We start from the raw sequence: 16,444 nt of genomic DNA, 5'->3' as shown, positions 1-16,444 counted from the left end.
CCCCGCAGCCGGCAGCCGCCGCCAGGGCCCCCCCGGCCGCCGCTCCTGCCGCGCCCGCCGCTGCCAGGGCCCCGGCTCCATTTTCCTGCTCGTCGCCGCTGCTGTTGGCGCGCTTGTTTTTGCGGCCGCCTTTGCTGTTTTTGGGGTTGGGCATCTCGCTCGCGAGCGTCCAGGTAGGTGCCCGGCGTCAGCGAAGGCGGATCCCAGCTGCACGGCCGCTCCCGGCCCTGCGCGAAGCCGGCTCCGGGAAAGAACGGAGGGCGCGAGCCGGCGATTCCCTCGGCACCCGTCTAGCCGCACGGCCCGTGCCGCGCCATCCCGGCCGCCGCGCCCTCTCCGGCTTCCTGGAGCCGGCACGCGGCCACCCGAGGCTCGCAGCCGCGCGGGCGCCGCGGGCCCGGGGCGCAAGCGAGACTCTCCCGAGCCGGAGGGAAAAGGCGGGTCTCCGGCTTGTTTTGATTCGGCTGCGCTGACACGCTCTAGGCCCGCCCCCTCCCGTGACGACACTGGGGATTCGGCCTGGCCGCGCCCACCAGGTGACCTCACGGCTGACGGGACCGCCCGCGTGACGTCACGCCGCGCGCGGGGCCGGGCACCTCCAGTGACGTCATCCAGGCGTCCCCACCCCGGCCTCCTGGACTCCCGGGTGTTGGTGAGCCACCCTGTTTGACTTGCTCCACCCGCCGGTGCGGTGGCATGTGGAGTTCTTTGGTGGCCTCCTGACCTTAATGTAATTGAGGCTTGGAACAATATGGTCTAGAAAAATAAGCTGTGACTAGAGCAAGAATGGAAAACAAAGGATTTTGGATTAATAACTCATTAAAAGGCTATGCCCTTAAGTAACAGTAATGAAAGAAATAGGGGACCGGGCGCAGTGACTCCTGCCTGTAATCCCAGCACTTTGGAAGGCCGAGGCGGATGGATCATGAGTTCAAGAGTTCGAGACCATCCTGGTCAACATGGTGAAACCCCGTCTCTACTAAAAATATAAAAAAATTAGCTGGCGTGGTGGCGTGCGCCTGTAGTCCCAGCTACTCGGGAGGCTGAAGCAGGAGAATCACTTGAACCTGGGAGCCGAGATCGCGCCACTGCACTCCAGCTTGGGCAACAGAGCGAGACTCTGTCTCAAAAAAAAAAGAAAAAAAGAAAAAGGGTAGAGTTCCCAGACAATGGGGATGAACACCAGGGTCTTGAATGGGAAGCCTTCACAGTCTGGTGGTGAAAACAATTCATTCAAATAAGACCCATCATCCAGGGATGCAACTAGATGTTGCCTGGACTCTGAAGCAGTCCCTGCTTGGAGGGAATCCATCGCTCTGGGTAGGGCTCAGTTGTCCTGAAAGATAGGTAGCCAGGTTATGAGCAGTAGGAGATTAGGTGATACCTGAGAAGACAGGCGATATGATGCAGGGGACCCCTGGGAAGAGCTCCCCTTGATCTCTTTCTGCAATTCTGTTCTGCCTTTTCAGCCAACTCCTTCCCTTCCTTCAGGTCTCAGCTCAAATACATCACTTCCACAGAGACCTTCCCAGGAGAGCTGTCAGAAGTTCCACCCTGTTATTTTCCTCCTCCATCTCTAATTATGTTGGCAATGTACGTGTTTACTTATTTCTTGCATATCTCCCTCTCACTCAAATGAAATCTCCATGGATAGATTTTATCTGCCTTGGGCACATCAGAGAACAGCTAGCATAAATTTTTTGAATGTATAAATTAGGTTCTTTCCTCACGAACTGTGGAGGAAAGACTAGTTTAGCTGACAGCTTTACAGTGTTCCCCTTTTATAGTGTAATGTTTAATTTAGCTCTTCGGTAAAAGCTCTGTCACGGTGTTGTTGTTACCATTAGAGGGTCCTGACTGCAAGTTGTCCGGGTTCTTGGCATTTTGAACAAACAATTGGACCAAACGCCCAGCAAAGCAAGGAAAGAAGGAAGCAAGGAAAGAAGAAAGCAGGGATTTATTGAGAATGAAAGTACACTCCACAGTGTGGAAGCGGCCCCAGTGGTGGCTCAAGGTTCCGAATACAGAATCTTCTCGGGTCCAAATACCCCCGGAGGTTTCCTACTGGCCACTTCATCCTCACACCTTGTAAATGAAGTGGTGGCCCACAATTGGTCTGGTTGCTTGCGGCAACCAATCAGAGGCTGAAGTGGAGTTATAAAGGTCACACTTCTGTGCAAACACACTTTTTGCACACTTCGGTTCAAAAAGCAACCAGAGGCTAAGGTGAAGTTACAAAGTTGCACTTCTCTGCAAACAAAGACTCCACCCGCAATCAGTCTGATGGGTTGGTTGCAGACAGCCAATTTCCCATCTGCCACGCAGAAAAGGTGAGGGTTTGCAAAGAGAGCAGCTTCTGGTTCTTTTGTTACTTAGGTGTGGAAAGTTAGGGTTTTCCTTTCAATTTAGTTTAGGAAATCGGGGTGAAATGCCCTTAGGTTCCCTGCCTCCAGACTCTATTCTCTGCCTCATTGTGAACTATAGAGATACAGACAGGAAAGTGCAGGAAACAATACCCTCCCCCACATTCAGGTAATGGAGAGAGGATTCTGATTGGGAGCTCTGGGCAACCACAGCAGAGTGCATAACAGAGCCTGGAGCAGCAAGGAGGAGCAAGCACTGGATACTCAGGGGAAATTGCTGGTTGGACGGTTTCGTAGAAAAAAGAAGATGAAACTTTTAATTCCCTAATGTGTACTAGAGGATAGTGACCCTTTAGATATTTTGTGCTTATATTTTCATGTCTATTTCTCCCCTACCTTGAAATCCCCTAAGTGCTAAGAGAGCAGGGATTATGCCTAGCTTTCTAACACTACAGAGTCTAGCATAAACCTTGACACATAGTAAGTATTCAATAAAAATTTGCTGCATGGAAGATACCTAAAGCACTCCTCTTCTGGCTATATTTTTCCAAACCTTAAAATCTCAGCTAAATCATCAATTCTCTAGGAAATCTCTGACAACCCAAAGCTAGACTTGTCCCCATATACTCCCTGCACCTCCCTCACCACAGCAGCTTACACACTGGGATATTGCTTTGGTGGCCACTTGGACACCAAAAATGAGAGATGAAGGAGCAAGTGAAGTCAAGAAATTCTGAAAATCAGAGGAAATGATGATGGTGGTTAAAGGGAGACTTCCAGGGGAAGACAGTGGAGCTGTAGAGGAAGATAGTGAATTACTGTTGCCCATTCAGACTTAGCTTAATATCATTATTGATACCACTAGAGGTCTCAAAATATGTTGGTGATGTTAGCTTTGGCGTTTCTTTTTTTCTGTTTTTTGGTTTTGTTTTTTTAAGTCGTGAAGGTGAAGACGTTTTAGGTTAGAGTACAAGAAAATTGAGATAATTATTTTCTTGAATAATCACATTGCTGTCATGCCATATTGGATCAGAGTTAGTATGCATGTACCCTGCAGACAGACATTCACACCAGCTGCCTCCCACCTCTACATAACTGAGAATTAAGAATTGGAAACTTTCCACAAAAATATCCTAATTGGCTCAAAGCACCCAGACATGCAGCCAGTTGCTGTTCTAGTTAATTGTGTGAGCTACCTCCTTCTATTCAAACTGAAACAAAATGAAAAGGAGGAAGGAGAAGCTTGCCACTTCTTCCATGCTCAACCTCGCTAATCTGTTTTTAGCCTTAGTCAAATTTGATGCAGAGGCAATAGTTATGATTTTATCGCTACAAGGACAATATACTAAAATCAAGATGTTAGGAACAAAATTTAGGTGAAGTTAAAGGATTCCATTTCCTATGTTCTATCCTGCTGTCCTAGCCCTTTTCCCACCATTTCTCAAGGTGAGAGAGAGAGAGAGACAGCATACCAAAAGACAAAAGGTGGCAGATGGTACAATGGAACATTCCCCTTAGAAACTTTCAGAAGTATAAAGAACTTCAAGGAACTGAGGAAGCCACTCTGTTCTGTACATCTACACTTGCCTTCTCATTCTTCAATTTCCCTGATCAACTCATGCTCTGAAATAAACTTAAAAAAAATTGTACCTCTATCCTAGGTTTCCTTCCCCGAAACCTCACCCACCTTATCACTCACTTCTCTGCAAAAACAAAATAAACACAGCAACAAATCAAGGGCATCAAAAGCAAACAATTTACACCCTTGAGAAAGGGGTAGGCTAATCTTCAGGCTGAACTGGAATAAGCAGTCATTGTTTCAGTGCCCTAGTTTTGTTCATTTGACATTTTGTGCCTGTCTTCTGAACTCTTGGGATCAGCTAAGTTTGGATTAGGTTTAAAGTACAAAATATATGTGTTAAGGATAATTGAAGACATAGAATATGGGTAAGAAGCCAAATATCCAACTATACCTTGATTCAGAAGGAATTCTGCAGATAACACAGTAATGCACACAAGAATATGTCCACAATGGAAACATAAGTTAAAAGGTACTAAAGCCTGATCTGCTAAAAAGGTCACTTCAAATAAATATACCTGGAACCATGTATTGTCTTTATGCATCAGTTTTTTCTTCTGGAAATAGCCTCTCCTATGGCCACAGGTTTTCTCTGAGGAATAATGACAATTGTGATTATAAAAACTTTGAAAAAATAGAATATTAAAGCAAATAAGAATATTGATTAATAAATTCCATAGATCTACTGTCCCTTTAGGCTGTTTCCGATTGCCAATATTAATATTTTTCTCAAATATTTGCCCTTAAAATCTCTTTTCCATCCTTTAGTTGTGACTTTTAGGTTATTTTCATAATCTATAAAAGCAGTCATAAAAAAGGTCAGAATTTTGTTGAGTGATCCCTGAACTTGCTGCTTACTCCAACCTCTGTGCCTTCCTTGCTCATACTATTGTCCCAGTTCAACATCAGTACTATCTTAGTCCCCAGTAATCCCAAAAGGACATTTCCTTCAAGAGATTTATTTATTTATTTATTTATTTATTTACTTTTCCTTTTTTTTTTTTTTTTTTTTTTTGAGGTAGAGTCTCGCTCTATTGCTGAGGCTGAAGTGCAGTGGCGTGATCTCTGCTCTCTGCAAACTCCACCTCCCAGGTTCAGGTGATTCTCCTGCCTCAGCCTGCTGAATAGCTGGGATTACAGGTGCGACACCACGCCCAGCTAATTTTTGTATTTTTAGTAGAGACGGGGTTTCACCATATTGGCCAGGCTGGCCTTGAACTCCTGACCTCACGATTCGCCTGCTTCAGCCTTCCAAAGTGCTGAGATTACAGGCGTGAGCCACCTAAGAGGCCACGCCTGGCCTAAGAGATTTATTTTTATGTTTATTAATTTTGTTTACTGTCCGTCCTTCCACACTAGAACGTGTTTCAAGAGGGTAAGGATTTCTCTGTTAATCTCCTATACATAAAACAGGGCCTGGCATATAGTGTTTAATACATATTAATTCAATAAAAGAGAATGGAGAGGAGCACCTGAAAGAATAATTTGAGCCAGACCTAATGAAGAAAAAAAAGAATTCTTCTAAAACCACATTTTTATGTTCAGCTAGCATAATATTTAAACCAAAAAGGAATGACTCAGTTTGGTCTCAATTTGTATAACAAGAACCCATATAATAGCAATACCTTCATCAGCAATTGCAGTGGCCAAGGAATTATCCATTTCTACACCTTATATTTCGGATATCTCCTCTGGAGTGTCACTGAAATCTCAAAGATTTTTGTCACCCAGTTTTTATCAATATCCCCTATGTTTCTTCCCAATTAAAATCAGCACTTTTCTAGTCTGCCATTCTAAAGCTTGACTTAACCACAGTGCTTCTGTAGGCTGTCTGCAAGATTTGACTTAGATAATACAACACTGGCCCTCTCTAAATGCCTCTTTTAATACGGTGCTAGTTATCTATTGCTGCCTAAGAAATGACCCCACAATTTAACAGCTTAAAACAACAAACATTTATTATCTCACAGTTTCTGTGAATCAGGAATCTAGGGATGGCTTAGCTGAGTCCTCACAAGGCTATAGTCAGCCAACTGGGGAAGGATCCATTTCCAAACTCACTCTTAGGGTTGTCAGCAGGATTCAGTATTCCTCATGGGTTGCTGGCCCCAGACCTCCCGTCAGTTCTTTACCACAGGAGCCTCAGCCTGGGGCAGCTCACAACAGGGCAGCTGGCTTCATCCAAGGGAGCAAGACAGGGAGCATGAGAGAGTAAATAAGACAGATGCCAATCTTTTTTGTAATCTAATCTCAGAAGTAACATCCATCATTTTGCTGTACTCTGTTTCTTGGAAGCAAGTCACCAGGTTTAGCCCAAGCTTAGGTGGAGGAGATTACACAAGGGCATGAACACGAAGGGATGGGGATCATTAAAATCCGTCTTAGGGCCAGGTGCAGTAGGTCACACCTATAATCCCAGCACTTTGGGAAGCTGAGGCGGGTAGATCATGATGAGGTCAGGAGTTTGAGATCAGACTGGCCAAGATGGTGAAACCCTGTCTCTATTAAAAATACAAAAATTAGCTGGGCGTGGTGGCACACACCTGTAATCCCAGCTAATTGGGAGGCTGAGGCAGGAGAATCTCTTGAACCTGGGAGGCAGAGGTTGCAGTGAGCCGAGATTGCACCCCTGAGCTCCAGCCTGGGTGACAGAGCGAGACTCTGTTTCAACAACAACAACAAAACCATCTTAGTAGCTACTTACCACAAATATATTAATATACTGCTTGCACTCTAAGTTCTCATTTTCAAGGACTTCAAGTGTAGTTTATGAGATAAAAAGCATGGTAAAAGGTAAGACCTTATCCCAGTTCTTCCTTTCCACACTGCTGTTTCAACTAATGAATCTTTGATGATCTTGGATGATAAAATTTCATTAATTTACAATAACTTTTGCAAAAGATCTTTGGCTTAAGTGTTTCAGGCCCCTGCAGTTAAAGAACTGTTGACTTTTGGAACAAACACAATCAGTGTAGTTAGTTCATTGCTGGATCTGAGGATCTACTTCAAGAACACCTATTTTTTTCTAAGTGCTAAGGCTACTGCTCTGCTTGTTTCTGGAGTTTATTTTGATTGATCTTGGCTAGAATTTTCTCTCAAGATTCCGCTTCCTCCTTTATTTCTACTTGGAATGATTTCTACCAAGAATATTCTAAGGAACACTAGTTATATAAGACGTGCCTCTATTTCTGTGGTAAAATAAGTCTAGGAAACACTGTATATTGTATGAGTCACAATATATATTAGCATAGTAAAGATCCTAAAAGTCCAGCAGTAAAGAAACCTGTTTACTCTCAACTTAGAATTTCCCAAATGTATATAACCTATAAATCCTTTTACATGTAATGCCCATTAACATTCTGTGGAAGTAGAGTCCTGCTGTATATTTTTAGGGGAAATAATGCCTTGGAACAACAACAACAAAAATCTACTTCAAACTGGGCACAGTGGCTCACACCTGTAATCTCAGCACTTTGGGAGGCTGAGACAGGCGGATCACTCGAGGTCAGGAGTTTGAGACCAGCCTGACCAACATGGTGAACCCCCCGCCCATCTCTACCAAAAATATAACAATTGACTGGGTGTGGTGGTGCATGCCTGTAATCCCAGCTACTCGGGAGGCTGAGGCAAGAGAATTGCTTGAACCTGAGAGGCAGAGGTTGTGGTGAGCCCAGATGGTGCCACTGCACTCCAGCCTGGGCAACAGAGTGAGACTCCATCTCAAAAAAAAAAGAAAAGAAAAGAAAAGAAAAGAAAAGAATCTACTTCTGGCACTAGCAATCAGGTGAGTATTGATACAATGGTGAAAAGACAGATATTGGATCCCTCTTGTAAATAACCAGTTCTTTAGAAGACTTCTTGGGAAATATCTTCAAAACTATAAAACTGAAACTGTCAGAAGATATAATACATTAACTACTAATTCTAAATTATGTAAGCAGTTGAACATTCATGGCATTGCTTCCATTTTAAGAAATTTCAAATATGCTATAATTGTTACATGGAACAAAAATTTACCATCATATGAACAATCAGTTTCACTGTTAGTCCAGTAATAAGGACTGCTATGTATGGTTCTGGAGTTAATTTCAATCAATCTTGAATAGAATTATGTCTTAAGATTTCCTTTCCTCCTGCAGAATATCTGCTCTAAGTCCTTAAATGCAAACATGGTACTGCATGGATTAAAGATGAACACAAATGTGCTACTCCTGTCTTCAAAAGGTGGAGTCTATTTGCCTTCTACTTAAATCTAACCTGGCCTTCTGACTTGCTTTGACCGATTAGAAATGCATCAAAAGTGCAATTGCTCTAGTCTGGACCCTAAATTTGCTTTTGCTCTCCCAAAAGCCAGCCACCATGCTGCAAAGAAACTTGAGCCAGACTATGGAATGATGAGAGGCCACATGGAGAAGGTGACAAAGTCTCTGTCCTTGACCAAACTTGAGTCAGGTCCCGCTGGTTCATCTTTTTGACGAGGCCCCAACCTTGCCTTGTCCTTAGCCTGCTTAGTTCTCTTTTAGCAAGAATCTTGCTGGGTCAATTTCATAAAAATCCCCAACTTTCCATATGAAATCGGCCTGGACTGCCTTCGGCAAGAATCCTCTCAAGTCAGTTTGGCCACAATCCCCCTAACCTTGATGTTTCGTCTTAGTAATTGTCTGTCCACTGACTCCCATCCCTGATCCTTGGCTACAAATCCCTACTTTTTCTTGTTGTATTTGGGGTTTAGTCCAATCTCTCTTTCCTAATACAAAACTCCATGGTAGTAGGTCCCTTGAAAAGTTTGCCTTACCATCTCTAACAAATGTCATGAATAACATTTTTCTTTAATAAAAGATCATGGACATGTGGAAGATGAGAAGGGATATTCTTGTTCCAGCCCCAGCCAAGGTCTTAGCTCCGTGCTTCTCAACCCCTGGCAATTTTGCCTTCAGGGACATTTAGCAGTGTCCAGGGATATTTTTGGTTGTCGCTTCTAGTATCTAGTAGGTTGAGGCCAGAGACGCTGCTAAACAGCCTGTAATGCACAGGACACAACAACAAACAATCATCCAGCCCCAAATCTAGTGCCAAGCTTGAGAAATCCTATCTTAGCTGAATATAGCTGTATGAGTCACCACAGCTTTACCACATGGAACAGATTGCCCGGATGAGCCTTGTCAACCCACAGAATTGTGAGAAATAATAAATAGTTGCTGTTTTAAGCAACTCTTGGGGTAGTTTTAGTGCTGTGCTGTTGCTAAACTGACTGGGAAGGGAGGTGGGAGGGAACCCTGATTTGTAGCATTTCTAGTTGCCCATGGTATAAATACTCCTACTGTGGCCAATTTTAGGTTATCAGCACAAGCCACTGAACTCAAGGTTGGGAAGAGATGTGCACAACCAGCTCTTATGAGCCAATGGGAAATGATTAAATTGTGATATTATAGTAGGCAACAGAGGCAACATCCCATGTACAAGATCTTCTTATGCCTGAAATTCTAGGTATGGCCACTTCCTATATGCTGTTGATCACCTAGTCATAGTTCTCTACTTGTATATTGTGTTAACATTTTTATTAGAAAATTCTATTTGAAATGCTGAGACACTGATTCTGCAGCCTTCCTGGCTTGGGCCATTTTTTTGCACCATTAAATTTGCCAAGTTGGGTTTAGTCAAGAGTCTCCCACAGAGGATCACAGCATGGACTCTACTCTGAACCAATCCTACCACACTCTCCAATTTGTCATACTGTGGCCCATGGTCTGGTTTGGCTTAAAACATTGTCCTCGGTAATCTGTGGGGTTTCTTTGTAAAATGAAACACCTGATCAATACCTAAAGGAGCTGCTCGAAAGTGGAAGCAAGGGTGATATGAGTACCACTGTGCCTTGTTTGGACCCACACTACAGTGTGCTTTCTTTAAAAAAAAAAAAAAGACAACTTTCCCTTCAAGACAGAGGAAATTCCTTCTATCTAGCATGTAAGCAGAAAACATTTGTTATTTCCTAGGGCAGGCACTTCTCAGGTTTCAGGATAGATGCCAGCTTTAGATCCAATGAAGAGTTATTATAATTTTGTGGTTAGGGGCCTGTGTATGGAGCCAGGCTTCCCGAGTTGCAGTTTTGGCTTGCTAGCTGTGTGATTGTGGGCAAGATATTTGTGAAATGAGGATAATGGTATCTATTTCAGAGTTAAGACTGATAATGTATGTGTAGTGCCTAGCGCATAGTAAGCTCTCAATAAATAGTGGTTGTTATTACCAGGAGCATTTACATTTTATATTCTTTGTTGTTATTTGCCTTTCTTCTTTTTAACTGTAAGTGCTATGCTTTTTAACTGTAAACAAGATTTTTTTTTTTCTAAAAGCAGTACTAGTTCTAGGTCAAGGATAAACTCTTTTCAGCATACAACTGTAGTCTCATCCCAGAACAAACCACACCCCACTTCCTGTTGCATGCAGATACAGATGCCTTAAAGGGACAGTTTGTACCAGGGACACATGCAGGATGCTAAGATTGCAACAGAGCGCACTCTAGTGTACAAAGCTGAGAGCCAGTGGAGGAGGAGATGATGAGAAGCAATGCTTTGCCCAAGTCTGAAGTTGATTTGTCCAGCTCTAAGAAGTTATTGTAAGTTACTAGATAAGAATGATGTGATGAAAATATCGTTTTGGAAGAATACTCTGATAGTAACATTCAGGATTGATTTGACAGAAAAAGCGGTGACAAGGAAGCCAGCTGAAAATCTATCGTATCATTGTTGGGATGAGACGATGAGAATTTGGGGTTAGGAAGTTAAAAGAAGAACAGAGGAAAAGGATGACTATAGGAGACATTTTGAAGGGGGAAAAAAATCATGGGACTTAAAGACAAAAATTTGATCTTAAAGAAAAGCCATCCCACCAACATCTTATTCTGTTTAGATCTATACCATAAGTTTCAGTACCCACAAATAAATTGCTAGCATTTTCTATTCTAGTAAAGCCTGCAGGTGGAAAAAATAACCCAATAGTTGCTATGTTGGTTTATTTTCTTTTAAAGGACAAAATTAACCTACTATGAATCATGACTTGAAAGTTCTAGGTGAACATAGCACTTATTCCAAAATTGACCACATAGTTGGAAGTAAAGAACTCCTCAGCAAATGTAAAAGAACAGAAATTATAACAAATTGTCTCTCAGACCACAGCGCAATCAAACCAGAACTCAGGATTAAGAAATTCACTCAAAACCACTCAACTACATACAAACTGAACAACCTGCTCCTGAATGACTACTGGGTACATAATGAAATGAAGGCAGAAATAAAGATGTTCTTTGAAACCAATGAGAACAAAGACATAATGTACCAGAATCTCGGAGACACATTTAAAGCAGTGTGTAGAGGGAAATCTATAGCACGAAATGCCCACAAGAGAAAGCAGGAAAGATCTCAAATGGACACCCTAACATCACAATTAAAAGAACTAGAGAAGCAAGAGCAAACGCATTCAAAAGCTAGCAGAAGGCAAGGAATAACTAAGATTAGAGCAGAACTGAAGGAGATAGAGACACAAAAAACCCTTCAAAACATCAATGAAACCAGGAGCTGATTTTTTGAAAAGATCAACAAAAGTGATAGACCGCTAGCAAGATTAATGAAGAAGAAAAGAGAGAAGAATCAAATAAGTACACTAAAAAATGATAAAGGGGATATCACCACCGATCCCACAGAGATACAAACTACCATCAGAGAATACTATAAACACCTATACGCAAATAAACTAGAAAATCTAGAAGAAATGGATAAATTCCTGAACACATACACCCTCCCAAGACTAAACCAGGAAGAAGCTGAATCCCTGAATAGACCAGTAACAGGCTCTGAAATTGAGGCAATAATTAATAGCCTACCAACCATAAAAAGCCTGGGACCAGATAGATTAACAGCCGAATTCTACCAGAGGTACAAAGAAGAGCTGGTACCATTCCTTCTGAAACTATTCCAATCAACAGAAAAAGAGGGAATCCTCCCTAACTCATTTTATGAGGCCAGCATCATCCTGATACCAAAGCCTGACAGAGACACAACAACAAAAAAAAGAATTTTAGACCAATATCCCTGATGAACATCGATGTGAAAATCCTCAATAAAATACTGGCAAACCGAATCCAGCAGCACATCAAAAAGCTTATCCACTGTGATCAAGTGGGCTTCATCCCTGGGATGCAAGGCTGGTTCAACATACGCAAGTCAATACACGTAATCCATCATATAAACAAAACCAAAGACAAAAACCACATGATTTTCTCAATAAATGCAGAAAAGGCCTTCAACAACATTCAACAGTCCTTCATGCTAAAAACTCTCAATAAATTAGGTATTGATGAGATGTATCTCAAAATAATAACAGCTATTTATGGCAAACCCACAGCCAATATCATACTGAATGGGCAAAAACTGGAAGCATTCCCTTTGAAAACTGGCACAAGACAGGGATGCCCTCTCTCACCACTCCTATTCCACCTAGTGTTGGAAGTTCTGGCCAGGGCAATCAGGCAAGAGAAAGAAATAAAGCATACTCAATTAGGAAAAGAGGAAGTCAGATTATCCCTATTTGCAGATGACATGGTTGTATATTTAGAAAACCCCATCGTCTCAGCCCAAAATCTCCTTAAGCTGATAAGCAACTTCAGCAAAGTCTCAGAATACGAAATCAATGTGCAAAGATCACAAGCATTTCTAGACACCAATAACAGACAAACAGCGAGCCAAATCATGAGTGAACTCCCATTCACAATCACTTCAAAGAAATAAAATAACTAGGAATCCAACTTACAAGGGATGTGAAGGACCTCTTCAAGGAGAATTACAAACCACTGCTCAACAAAATAAAAGAGGACACAATCAAATGGAAGAATATTCCATGCTCATGGATAGAAAGAATCAACATTGTGAAAATGGCCATACTGCCCAAGGTAATTAATAGATTCAATGGCATCCCCATCAAGCTACCAATGACTTTCTCCACAGAATTGGAAAAAAACTACTTTAAAGTTCATATGGAACCAAAAAAAAGCCCACATTGCCAAGACAATCCTAGGCCAAAAGAACAAAGCTGGAGGCATCATGCTACCTGACTTCAAACTATACTACAAGGCTGCAGTAGCCAAAACAGCATGGTACTGGTACCAAAACAGATACACAGAGCAATGGAACAGAACAGAGCCCTCAGAAATAATACCACACATATACAACCATCTGATCTTTGACAAACCTGACAAAAACAAGAAATGGGGAAAGGATTCCCTATTTAATAAATGGTGCTGGGAAAACTGGCTAGCCATGTGCAGAAAGCTGAAACTGGATCCCTTCCTTACACCTTATACAAAAATTAACTCAAGATGGATTAAAGACTTAAATGTAAGACCTAAAACCATAAAAACCCTAGAAGAAAACCTAGGCAATACCATTCAGAACATAGGCATGGGCAAGGACTTCATGCCTAAAACACCAAAAGCAACAGCAACAAAAACCAAAATTGAAAAATGGGATCTAATTAAACTAGAGATCTTCTGCACAGCAAAAGAAACTACCATCAGAGAGAACAGGCAAACTACAGAATGGGATAAAAATTTCGCAATCTACCCATTTGACAAAGGGTTAATATCCAGAATCTACAAAGAACTTCAACAAATTACAAGAAAAAGTCAAACAACTCCATCGAAAAGTGGACAAAGAATATGAACAGACACTTCTCAAAAGAAGACATTTATGCAGCCAACGGATATGAAAAAATGCTCATCATCACTGGCCATCAGAGAAATGCAAATCAAAACCACAATGAGATACCATCTCACACCAGTTAGAATGCCAATCATTTAAATGTCAGGAAACAACAGGTGCTGGAGAGGATGTGGAGAAATAGGAACACTTTTACACTATTGGTGGGACTGTAAACTAGTTTCAACCATTGTGGAAAGCAGTGTGGTGATTCCTTAAGGATCTAGAACTAGAAATACCATTTGACCCAGTGATCCCATTACTGGGTATATACCCAAAGGATTATAAATCATGCTACTATAAAGACACATACACACATATGTTTATTGCAGCACTATTCACAATAGCAAAGACTTGGAATCAACCCAAATGTCCATCAATGATAGACTGGATTAAGAAAATGTAGCACATATACATCACAGAATACTATGCAGCCATAAAAAAGGATGAGTTCATGTCCTTTGTAGGGACGTGGATGAAGCTGGAAATCATCATTCTGAGCAAACTATCGCAAGGACAGAAAACCAAACACCATATCTTCTCACTCGTAGGTGGGAACTGAACAATGAGAACACTTGGACACAGGGTGGGGAACATCACATACTGGGGCCTCTAGTAGGGTGGGGGGAGGGAGGAGGGATAGCATTAGGAGATATACCTAATTTAAATGATGAGTTAATGGGTGCAGCACACCAACATGGCACATAAATACCTATGTAACAAATCTGCATGTTGTGCGCATGTACCCTAGAACTTAAAGCATAATTTAAAAAAATTGACGAAAAAAATGTTCTAGATGAAATAGGGCATTCTGTCATTAAAGAAACATTGCCCAGTGAGCTAGATGTATTTTGTATGACTCTGGTTTAACAATCCTGAGTTCAATGGTTTCCTGAGATGTTTTTAGGTTTCAATCTGAGGAAAAAAGAGTACCAGACATTTCCTGCCAAGTGTTCTAAATTACTCTGTTTCTCAAACTAGTATTCAGAGAAACTGGGCTCAGCATGTATTTATCCAGTATCAACTATGTGCAAAGCTCTGTGATAGATGGATAAATAGCATCTTTCATTTTTCTTGGTTTATAAGCCACAACATTGTCATGATGACACCATCAACATTAGGTTAAAAAAACAAGGAACTTTTTATTGAGGTCATCTATTTATCGTTGACTTAGATAAGGAATATCTTCTGCCTTCTTGTTTGTAGGTGACAGTTGGATTCTCAGTCTTTTCCTTTTGTCTTACCATGAAAGAGAAAACGGTCATTGCTCAAATTACCAGATGATTCCTTTTTATTTTTCAATGGCAACTTCATCTAGTTCACTTTAAAAAATATTTACTGAACATACAGTGAAGTCTGTGCCACATCCAAGTGCAAAATGATAGAGAAACAACCCCAGGACATTCTCAAGGAGCTCATAGCCTGGTAAGAGAAAGATACAGATATGTCCTTATTCTCATGCCTTTCTTCAAAAGGATTTACAGAGGGGAACAAAGAGGGATACTATATAAGAAAATAAAGTCCATTAGAAACAAGTGAGAAAGGCAAAGGGAAGGCAATGATGGGATCATACACTAGAGGCAGGGTAATACACAAAATAAATGCAATGAAGACCTGCATGTATTTGCTAAGGATGCACCAGGAATTTGGATCTAAGCTTTTTGGTAATCTCTGTGAAGACAGAGACAATCCACAGGTTCTGTTACCAAAACACCGGGATTTCAGTCTAGGTCTTGCTGCTTGCCACACAGAAACCCAATTACTGAGACAATGAGTATTACCAGGCTTTGAAGAAGGCTTTAATTAGGTGCTACAGCTAAGAAGATGGGAGATCAGTCTCAAATCCATCTCTCTGACTGACTAAAATTAGGGGTTTATGCAGCAGGAACGAATTTTAACCATGTATGGGAAAACAGGAATTAGGGAGGGATAAGAAAAAGAAGCTGGTTCACAGGAAGTAGGTGGTCAGTTAGGCCAATGATGATGGGTGAAGGGTCCTGCGTCTCTTTGTCCAGACATGGTGATCTAGTAAGTTTCAGTTCCTTGATACTATCCGGCAGTCCTCATGGTTGGTTTCCTGAGAAAGGAACTCAGATAAGGCAAATGTTAACTTTCTCATGTTTTAAGGGAGGTTAATTTTTATGTTTATTCAAAGAAACCATAAACATCAGTTCCATGGGACAATTGGGGTTGTTTCAGTTCCACCAGATAAAAGCAGACCACATGCTCAGGGAAAGCACACTTATCCCTGACATAAGGCCAAACGAACAAACAAAACCCTCAAGGATCATCCAAAGGCACATACTCTCTTTTTCTTTTTCTTTTTCTTTTTTTGAGACAGAGTCTCACTCTGTTGCCCAGGCTGGGGTGCAGTGGCACAATCTGGGCTCACTGCAACCTCTGCCTCCCAGGTTCAAGCGATTCTCTTGTCTCAACCTCCTGAGTAGCTGGGATTACAGGCATGCCACCACGCCCAGCTAATTTTTGTATTTTTAGTAGAGACGGGGTTTCACCAAGTTGGCCAGGATAGTCTCGATCTCTTGACTTCGTGATCTGCCCACCTTGGCCTCCCAAAGTGCTGGGATTATAGGCATGAGCCACCACATCTGGCCCAAATACAAATACTATGTGATATACTGAAGAACATTTTCAATACTGTCCTTATGGTAAATGTTGGGGGGCTATTTTTTTTCTTTTCACCTCTTTCTTTGGTATAAATGTAGGGGATACAAATGCAATTGTATTATATGAATATA

General features: G+C 41.7%; 1 protein-coding gene across 1 annotated transcript in view; it reads right to left on the bottom strand.

Annotated features, from left to right (window-relative positions):
* HECA (hdc homolog, cell cycle regulator) overlaps positions 1-479 on the bottom strand; it is a 45,488-nt gene extending 45,009 nt beyond the window's left edge. The window contains exon 1 of the mRNA XM_031935548.1: positions 3-479. Coding sequence (XP_031791408.1) covers positions 3-154 — 152 coding nt within the window. The 5' untranslated portion in view covers positions 155-479. The remainder of the gene's footprint in view (positions 1-2) is intronic.
* Positions 480-16,444: the final 15,965 nt, after the last annotated feature.

This window comes from Piliocolobus tephrosceles, chromosome 5 (assembly GCF_002776525.5).
Source record: "Piliocolobus tephrosceles isolate RC106 chromosome 5, ASM277652v3, whole genome shotgun sequence".
NCBI classification, from domain to species: Eukaryota; Metazoa; Chordata; class Mammalia; order Primates; family Cercopithecidae; genus Piliocolobus; species Piliocolobus tephrosceles.
This window is presented reverse-complemented; position numbering and strand designations above follow the sequence as displayed.